At 39.7% G+C, this 10,668-nt stretch overlaps 1 protein-coding gene across 1 annotated transcript in view; it reads right to left on the reverse strand.

Moving 5' to 3' along the window:
• Positions 1–10,429, reverse strand: part of UBE2R2 (ubiquitin conjugating enzyme E2 R2) — a 179,571-nt gene extending 169,142 nt beyond the window's left edge. The window contains exon 1 of the mRNA XM_007950678.2: positions 10,253–10,429. Coding sequence (XP_007948869.1) covers positions 10,253–10,429 — 177 coding nt within the window. The remainder of the gene's footprint in view (positions 1–10,252) is intronic.
• Between the last annotated feature and the right edge of the window lie 239 nt (positions 10,430–10,668).

Genomic DNA, 10,668 nt, shown 5'->3' on the forward strand with positions numbered 1-10,668 from the left:
GTAGGAGGGGAGCTGTTGCATTGTGGGAAATTGTACTCAATGTCATGAGACAAAGTGTATGTAAACTGCTATATGGAAAGTGAACTTGCTCTGTAAACTTTCACCCAAATCACAATTTAAAAAAAAAACAGAAAAAATCTTTTTCTGCAATAAGATCTTCCTTCTCTAACCAAATAATCCAAAAATATAGATCAAAGAAAAAAAATTCTAGCAGATCTAAGAAATATAAATTGAAGTCATCATAACAGTCTCTACTCATAATTTAGAGGAGCACATAATGACTCTTGTGACCTTTAAACTTAAGTAAAATTTAAAGCAATGCCTTATATAAAACATTCCATAAATTTGATTTCTTAAAGCTCTACTTTTATACCTTCAAACATCATCCTAAAAAGTCAAAGATGTCAGTAACAGAATAACACAGGCATTAGAATTGAACACTTTCATGCTACAACTTCCTAGGTGAGGACCCGTAGGCAAGTTAAATGGGCTCTGTGTAATTCACTCTCCTTATGCATAAAATGAGAGTTAACAGACTCAAATTAATAGACTCGAAGAATCGTAAGGGAGATTCTACATAAAGTACAAGGTTCATAGCAAGCACTCAATAAATGTTAGTTACTAATACCTATGTTACTGTACTAAGAAGCTCTGGTGGTGTAGTGTGTAAGGCATTTGACTGCTAACCAGAAGGTTAGTTCAAACCCACCAGCTACTCCACGGGAGGCAGACTGGGCAATCTACTGCCACAAAGATTTAACGCCTCGGAAACCCAAAGTGGATCGCTATGAGTCAGAATCAACTCCATGGCAGTGAATTTAGTTTCTGTTATGTTACTATACTAAGGATACCCAATCTTATCCAATCCATTGCTACTGAATAGATTCCAACTCACAGCCACTCCATAGGACAGAGTAGAACTGCCCCACAGGGTTCCAAGTATGTAATCTTTATGGAAGTAGGATCACCAGGTCTTTTCTCCCAGAGTGGAGTGGCTGGTGGGCTGGAACTGCCGACCTTTCAGTGAGTAGCTGAGGGCTTAACCACCGTGCCACTAGGGCTCCTTATGGACTAAGAATGTTGTTGCTGTTGTTGCCATATGCCATCGAGTCGGACCCGACTCATAGCAACCCCTCCTTGGGTTTCTGAGGCAGTATCACTACGGAAGGAGATTGCCCCAGTACCCTGTAATTGCAATAAATACAGCATTCAAAGTTTTAGCATGTTTTAAGTTCTACTTCACTTACCTTGCCAATAAACTGAAATCAGCAATTCAAGTTATCATTTGTATTAGAATCAAAACACTTTTATGTTTGTCACTGAAACAAATCAAGGAAATATGTTCAAAGCAAACTGTTCACTTTCCATCTTAAATACAAATTCCAAAATCATTCCCACAATTCTCATATGGAAAAACATTTAAGTAATATCAAACCTTTGCAATCTAAACTAAAATTATCTCTTCAATTACATTACCTCTACTATTCCTTTCACTTCAGAATCAACTAATTAAGAAGTATGTAACCATAAACACTGCCTAACAATTTCTTGCTCAATAAAGTTGAAATAAACTAGCTCTGTGATGACAGAACACAATCAAAGTGACTCAACCTTACTCAGAGAGCTTTGTAGTTATATGTAAGAAGTACAAAAATAAAGTTCAGGAACATAAAACAAACCTTTTTAATATGATCTTTCAGCAGGATGTTGTTGTTGTTGTCGTTGTTAGGTGCCGTCGAGTCATCTCCAACTCACAGAGACCCTATGCACAGCAGAACAAAATACCACCTGGTCCCACGCCACCTCCACGTTCCCTGCTATACTTTAGCCCATCGCCACAGCCACTGTGTTGATCCATCTTGTTGAGGGCCTTCCCCTCTTTCGTCATCCCTCCACCTTACCAAGCATGACATGCTTCTCCAGATAATGGTCCCTTCTGATAACATGACCAAAGTAGGTGAGACAAAATCTGGCCATTCTCACTTCCCAGGAGCTTTCCTGCTGCACTTCCTCCAAGACAAGATTTGTTAGTTCTTTAAGCAGTCCATGGTACTTTCAGCATTCTTCACCAGCACAACTCAAAAGCATAAATTCTTCTTCAGGCTTCCTTATTCATTCTCCAGCTCTCACATGCATATGAGGCGACTGAAGGTATCATGGCTTATGTCAGGCCATGATACTTCTCAAGGAGACATCTTTGCTCCTCAGCACTTGAAAGAGGTCTTTTGCAGCCGACTTGCCAAGTGCTACACATCATCTGATGTCCTGACTGCTGCCTCCGCTGGCGTCGATTGTAGAACAAAGCAATATGAAGTCCTTGACAACTTAAATCTTTTCTCCATTTACCGTGATGATGCTTATTGGTCCAATTGTGAGGATGTTCGTTTTCTTTATATTAAGGTGTAATCCATGCTGCAGACAGTATTCTTCAATCTTCATCAGTAAGTGCTTCAAGTCATCCTTACTTTCAGCAAGCAAAGTTGTGCCGTCAGCGTATTGCAGGTTGTTAATGAATCTTCCTCCAATCTTGATGCCATGTTCTTCTTTATATAGTCCAGCTTCTTGGAGTATTTGCTTAGCATATAGATTCAGTAAGTATGGTGAAAGGATACAACCCTGACACACTCCCTTCTTGATTTTAAACCATGCAGTATCTCCTTGTTCTGTTTGAATGACAGCCTCCTGGTCCATGTACAGGTTCCTCATGAGTATAATCAAGTGTTCTGGAATTCCCATTCTTCTCAATGTTATACACAATTCATTATGATCCACACAATAGAATGCTTTTGCATAGTCAATAAAACACAAGTAAACATCTTTCTGGTATTCTCTGCTTTGAACCAAGATCTACCTGACATCCACAATGATATCCCATGTTCCACGTCCTCTTTTGAATTCAGCCTGCACCTCTGGAAATTCTCTGTCAGTATATACTGCTGCAACCATTTTTGAATCATCATTCACTAAGATTTTACTTGTGTGCAATAGTAATGACATTGCTTGATAATTTCCACATTCTGTGGGATCACCTTTCTTTGGAGTAGGTACAAATATAGATCTCTTCCAGTCAGTTGGCCAGATAGCTATCTTCCAAATCTCTTGGCATAACCGAGTGAGTGCCTCCAGTGGGGAGTCCATTTGCTGAAACATCTCAATGGGTATTCCATCAATTCCTGGAGCCTTGTTCTTTGGCAACTCCTTCAGTGCAGCTTTGACTTCTTCCTTCAATATCACTGGTTCTTGATCATATGCTACCTCCTGAAACGGATGAAGATCTACCAGTTCTTTTTGGTACAGTGACTCTGTGTATTCCTTCCATCTTCTTTTGATGCTTCCTGCATCATTCAATATTTTGCCCATAGAATCTCTCAATATTGCAACTGGAGGCTTAAATTTTTTCCTCAGTTCTTTCAGCTTCAGAAATGCCGAGCATGTTCTTCTCTTTTGGTTTTCTAACTCCAAGTCTTTGCACATCTCATTGTAGTAATTGGCTCTGCCTGCTCTAGCTGCTCTTTGAAATCTTTGGTTCAGCTCTTTCATCTTGCAGGATAGAGTTCTGCAATCCTAAACTCTTTGTTAACTCTTCTTCACTATTTTATTCCCATAACAAAATTATCAACCACCATTCATCTGTCAGTCTGTCATATTATGATAGCTTGCATGTTCCTATGAAGGTGGAAACTATGCCACTGTATTTCAATTACCACCAGGGTCACCCATAGTGGACAGGTTTTAGATCTTCCACATGAAGGCACAGTAGGAAGAAAGGTCTGATGATCTACTTCGGAAAATCAGCCAGTAAAAACCCTATCGATCACAACATTATCCAATTCAGTGCTGGAAGATGAGCCCCTCAGGTTAGAAGCCACTCAAAATATACAGTGGCCACCAACAGCGGGCTCTATTACACCAATGACCATGAAGATGGTGTAGGAATGTTGTACGTGAGGTCACCATGAGTCAGAGCCAACTCCTTGGCAACTAACAACATCATCAAATTAGCAGAGGTGGACCAATTTGCTGGAGGGCCTCCTTTACCTCATCTGTCACCAAACAGACAGGTTCTTCTAGAAAGTTAGACCAGATCCCTAATATTAAGTTGGAAAGATAGAAAGAGCATTTTGTCATGACAGCTAATGGTTTGTTGACAAATGCTGTAACTGGCTTTAACACTTTAACAGCTTTGCCTTTAATTACCATCTACTATTACATCAATAATATCTACTACACCTCACATTAAGGAGCTCTGTTGGCATAGTGCCTAAGGCATTTGACTGCTAACCAGAAGGCTGGCGCTTCAAACCCACCAGCCACTCCACGGAAGGATGACTGGGAAATCTACTTCTGTAAAGATTTACTGCTTTGGAAACCCAATGGGGGTTTGCTATGAGTCGGAATCGACTCAACAGCAGTAAGTGAGACAACTCACATTTCTGTATTTTAAAATCTATACAAAAACTTCATGAAGATCATTCATAAAAGCTCTAAGGTTATCAATGCCCTAATACTTTTCCTTACTACCTACCTGTAAGGGAGTGACTCTTCCTATTGTTTTGCCTTTGTTAAGTGATCAATACTGTTTACTAACAATAAATCTCTAAAAAAGGAGAATCAACATGCTGCCCAGGAAGTATCAATTAGGGTCTAAATCTTTTATTCACAAAAATATTCTTATTTTATCTAATTGAAAATACTTTAATACTGGCATATTTTTTAATCTTATCAGACAATTTCAATGGAAGTTTCTCTCACAACTGGGTCAAAAGTGCCACCTGGCTGCTGGCAACTGTTAAGACTTCATCAATTTAAGACATCCCAATTTCAGATAAGTTAAAAAAGTAGAAAAATATTTATCTTGGAATCAGTTGGGTAAAAAGCACACTCTATGAAATAGTAAGGAGGTATATTTGGTTTGAAAAATAGGGGGAAAAAATAAACTTCATTGAGTGTTGAAAATTAACTGTGTTTCCATTTACAACGTTGCCTTAGTTCACTGTTCTGTTCTACTTAAGACAATAAATGTCAAAAAAAAAAAAAAAAAAAGATAGACAATAATGCCCTAAAAGCTATTCTCAAAGTTAATTATAAAGGAAAAAATTTTTAAACTTTAACCATTTAAAAGGCTCATCAGGTCACTGTATGGGAGAAAGCACTGCTTTTAGTTTTAAGGTACTTTTTAGTTTTGTTTTTAAGTTGCCTATCCAAAACCCTTTGGAGCTCTGGTAGCATAGTGCCTAAGGCACTTGATTGCCAACCAGAAGGCTGGCAGTTCAAACCCACCAGCCATTCCTCGGAAGGAAGACTGGGTAATCTTCTTCCATAGTGATACTGCCTCCTCGGCAACCCAAGGAGGGGTCGCTATGAGTCGGGGCCAACTCATGGCACGTAACAACAACAACAATCCAAAACCCTTAAAACAAGGGACTCTTAATCTTCATCAGTGAACCCTCTAAAATGTAAGGAAATCAGTTTGTGTGACTATTTTCCTCTAGACAAAATTCATCAGTTTCTCAAAAGGACCCAATCAGCAAAAAGGCTAAAAGCCACTTTCTTAAAAAGTCTGTTTAAGTTACATAAGTCATATGTAATTCAAATTACACATGAATTACAATCATAAAATAGAGTATGCTACAATCTAAAGGGCACTGCCAGATATAAAAGTTTCGTGTTGTTTTATTTTTTAAGACTCAAACCAAAAAATCAAACTCACTGCCACTGAGTCGATTCCAACTCATACTGATCCCCCATTCAGTTTCCGAAGTGGTAAATTTTTATGGAACTAGATTGCCCAGTCTTCTTTCCATGGAGTGGCTGGTGGGTATGAAGCACCAACCTTCTGGTTAGCAGTCAAATGCCTTAGGCATTACACAACCAGAGAGCCTTTGGCCTTTGTTTTTTAAGAGGGGGCAGAAAATAAGATTCATTTATTTATTCTAGAACAAATGAAACCTAATAAATAATGCATATTGTTATATAACAAATAATGCATATTGCCATATATATATATATATACACATATATATATAGGAGGGGGAGCTCTGGTAGCATAGTGGCTAAGACACTTTCCTGCTAACCAGACGGCTGGCGGTTCAAACCCACCAGCCACTCCTCGGAAGGAAGGTTGGGCAATCCTACTTCCGTAGTGATACTGCCTCGGAAACCCAAGGAGGGGTCGCTATGAGTCGGGGCCGACTCGACGGCACATAACAACAACAACAACATATATATAGGAGCTCTGGTAGCATAGTGGCTAAAGCACTTGACTGCTAACCAGAAGGCTGGCGGTTCAAACCCACCAGCCACTCCTCGGAAGGAAGGTTGGGCAATCCTACTTCCGTAGTGATACTGCCTCGGAAACCCAAGGAGGGGTCGCTATGAGTCGGGGCCGACTCGACGGCACATAACAACAACAACAACAACATATATGTATGTATATATGTATACGTATTATATATATGAGCTTCATTAATGTAAATCAAAATGTTAAGTCTAATTAAGCAGCTCCTATTTTATTTTAAAGAAAACTTTGAGTATATAGCAAATATTTTCTAAATTATCAGTTTTGGGTTTTCTAAATATGGAGCACATCTATATTTCATTACCACAATCACATTATTGAGTGAATTTAAAGTATAAAAATTTAACTGTGAAACTCAAAGCTTTCTCTTACCATTAAAACTTTTATATTATGCACATCATGAGAGAAATACTGTTTCTGAGCTCTAGACTCAGTGCTATCATGCTTTTATATAAATAATGCAATAGTTCCAAGGAGGTTATATACCAAAGCAACCACTCTTAAGTTATGATCACTAACAAGAGTTATCTGAAAGGACAGTTCCTTTTAAATGAATGGGGTAAACTTGTTAAAAGTCATCAATTGCTGACTTAATCAACAATTTATTCATCCAGCAACACGATAAAAAACAAGGGTATAGGGGGTTCTCCTCAGCATTCTAAGTCATCTATTTTGTATTTGTGCATGACTGATGATCCCTAGAGTAAAAATTTCAAGTAGCAAAGAAATTCAGAGGGTCAGACAATGAGATCAAGAAACTGGAAAGTAAAAAAAAAAGTGAACTTGCTCTATAAACCTTCACCCAAATCACAATTTAAAAAAAAAAAGAAACTGCAAAGTAGTAAAGTGAAAAATTATTTTAAAATTTTTACCTATCATATATTCATACCCTCAAAACTAAGAATTTACATGGATTAGAAATATTAAAAAAAAAAAAAACAGGCTGAATCAAAAATAATTTTCTGAAATACAGATCTTACACATCTCACTGCAACAGATTTATGGTTAAAACAAACTGGAACTAACTATTTGATGGTGAAAAATATCAATTAGAAACCTACTATGTAAAAGTTAGGAGGAGCTCTGGTAGCATAGTACCTAAGGCACTTGACTGCTAACCAGAAGGCTGGCGGTTCAAACCCACCAGCCACTCCTCAGAAGGCAGGTTGGGCAATCTACTTCTGTAGGGATACCGCCTCGGAAACCCAAGGAGGGGGTCACTATGAGTCGGGTCCGACTCAATGGCACATAACAACAACGTGTAAAAGTTAAAGGAGTTGCATTATGAAAAATTTAGAGAACGACTGGCAGTCCCACTACCTTCAGAAACTATTATGTAAAATACAGAAAAAAGTTTAAATTAAAACGAATTATACTAAATGTTCAAGGATTAATATCTGATAAAGGAGAAGAACACGGGCAGGGAAAGCTCTATGCCAACTTTTAACTGCATGCAAACTGTGGTGGAACACACTAAAAGCCTTGTTTTAAAAAGAAGCAGTGAAATAAAAAACAATGGTTTTAAACCTATCACCCGTGATAATTGCTCATGACCATAAGTCTGCCTTTTTTCCAATGCAGGAGTAATGGTATAAAAGGCTATATAACAAGGAAAAGGATAAAAGAAAATGCAATTACACTTCTGACACAAGACTAAACCAAAAACTTGTTCAAGAATTTTTTAAAGAATATTTTTATGTCAGAATTAAAGGTACTAAAAACTCAAAGATTAAAAAATCTATCACATACATGAAACTGAAGATTAAATCATTCTTTTAAACAAGTCTGAAATTGAAAAGCATTTACTTTAATCAATGTATGCTCCCACAAATCCTCTCATACTACCTATTTCAAATTGAAAGAGTTCACCATACTCTTTATAACCCATTTTTTTTTTTAACTACACTGGAATGATATTATTCTAAACAGTACTCATTTACCTTATGGCGTACTGCCTAAGGCATTTGATTGCTAAACAGAAGGCTGGCGGTTCAAATCCACCTGCCACTCCTCAGAAGGCAGACTGGGCAATCTACTTCCATAGAGATACTGCCTCAGAAACCCAAGGAGGGGTTACTATGAGTGGAATCAACCAGATGGCAGTGAATTTTGTTTTGTTTTTTTAATTGTCCTATATAATGAGACTTTTTAGGAAATTACTTTATTCCACAAAAGTCATCCAGTAGATTTTGCTAAATAAGGTATCACATAAATTCCATCTTGTGCAAGTAATTTTTCCATTATCTATAAATGAAAAATTTGTATTTATATGTGACACCATAGTAGAGATTGAGGCCTAAATACAGACACAACAATGTCTTCTCCAAATATTACTAATAACTTATATGCTTACTTAGTGATTTTAAATATCTACATCTGAAAAGCATTGTATATGTTCACCACAAAAGATGAAGCACACAGTTGGTAAGGTTACCGCTCTTATACAGTATCATAAAAATGTGATTTTATTAAGTTATTCAATGACTACTACCACAGGCATGAATCTTAACACTGTCACATCAATCCCTCAAATTTTCTACAAAGCTGACCCAATTTCAGGCCTGAAACTGAGACTTATACCTTTAAAAAAACAAGAGTTAAGTAACTGGGTAGTCCTAAAAATACACATCATAACTACATGACTAAGATACTCACTTAAAACTTGTGCCAAGACAGCCCCTCCCTTCAAAACAAACTAAAATTGGCTCACCGATCTCTTTTACTTAATTCTGGAAATAAAAATAAAAATTAAATGGATTCCTAAGCACTCATGCACTCATTTTCTCTGTCTCTGATCCTATCATTTAAAATATTCAAATCTTCAATCTGTGATCCGGCTCTCAAAACACTAAAATAAAAACAAAGAACAAACTAACTCAGTATCTCCAAGTGATCTACATTGGAGTTTAAAAACATGTGTGTGTACACATATACATAAACATATATATATATATATATATAAATAGAGAGAGAGCTAGATTCAAGAATGACAATAACCACGATTCTAAATCATGGAAAACAATAGAACAATGTCTATGGTTGCTGTCAAAGGAGCCATACCACCCATTGAACCACCTCACTTCAGATACTTTTCAACCATGAGACCACCCCATTTGCTAGAGTTAAGTACCCGAGCAAAAGGTTTCAATTTGGCCCTAAAGTGAGGAACTATCAATCTCCCTCCAGGACATGTTCCACCTTCTGTGAATATTTCTACATGTGGAAAAAAAACCCAGTAAAGTTAGTGCAGGATAAGGACAAAGGGCATTTTGAAACACCACTGAAGTAAATAAAAACTGAGGGCAGAAAGAAGGCGAAATTAAAAGTTGACTTAAGTGTACAATGGCAAAAAAAAAAAATGCTGGCACTATTTTTTTTTTTTTTAACCATCCTAGAGCCCTATTCCCCATTACCACTCACTGCAATGCAAAGTTGGAACTACCACTCCTTAAAAACTCCTCAAAAGGTCAGGTCACTAGGCAGGCTCTGGGATGACAGGCTAGTACCCCTTCCCCACCTCTAACCCTACCCCCACCCCCAAGAAAAGTCCAATAAGTGCAGGTCACCCTGCCCTCTGGGGCAGTTCCAGCCTGCGCAGGGATGGGTCGGTGGGAGGACGGAAGGGGAAAGACAAACTACCTTTCTTCCCACACACCCTCAGCTGAAGAAACAAAACAAAGAGAGCCCTCCTTCCTCAAGAGGCACTACCCTCGTCAGAGGAGAGGCTTTTCCATTTCCCAGCACAAGCTGGCCTCCCCTTCGCCCTCGCCCCCATGACAAAGAAAAGGCACTTGGTGAGCAAGGCCTTCCAGCCTCTACGGATGGGGGAGGGGGCTGCCGAGGTGAGGAGCCCCCTCCACTCACCCGCGCTCCCACTCCTGCCCCGAAAACAACCAAGAGCAGCGGGGAGCAGAGGGCTCGGCTGGGGAAGCCAGGACCCGAAAGGGGGGGTACCTTGAAGTAGCCGCCTTCGTAGAGGGTGTTAGGGGGTCCGAAGATGGCCACCTCCCAGTTGTAGAGGTCGGATTCATCTACCAGGGTGATCCGGAAGCCTTCCACCGGTTCCTCCTGCAGGGATTTCAGCTCGAGCATCAGGGCCTTCTGCGAGCTGGTCATCTGCTGCTGGGCCATCGCGGCGGCGCCGGGGCCCCAGTCCTCACGCACCGGCCGGGCCAACCAGGCCCCTCCCCTCCGCTCGCTCTCGGGCCGGGCCGCACCGGGCCCCTGTCTTCACCCACCGGGCGGACCGGAGCAGGCCCCAGACTGCCCGTGGGCCGCTCCGAGTCCTCCTCACACACGACGCGGGCCGGACCGGGCCCTTCTCTTCACACTCGGGCCGGGTGGGGGAAGGGGTTGAGGGAATTAGGGGG

Source organism: Orycteropus afer, unplaced genomic scaffold (genome assembly GCF_000298275.1).
Source record: "Orycteropus afer afer isolate SDZICR_OR568_19922 unplaced genomic scaffold, OryAfe1.0 scaffold00285, whole genome shotgun sequence".
Lineage (NCBI taxonomy): Eukaryota > Metazoa > Chordata > Mammalia > Tubulidentata > Orycteropodidae > Orycteropus > Orycteropus afer.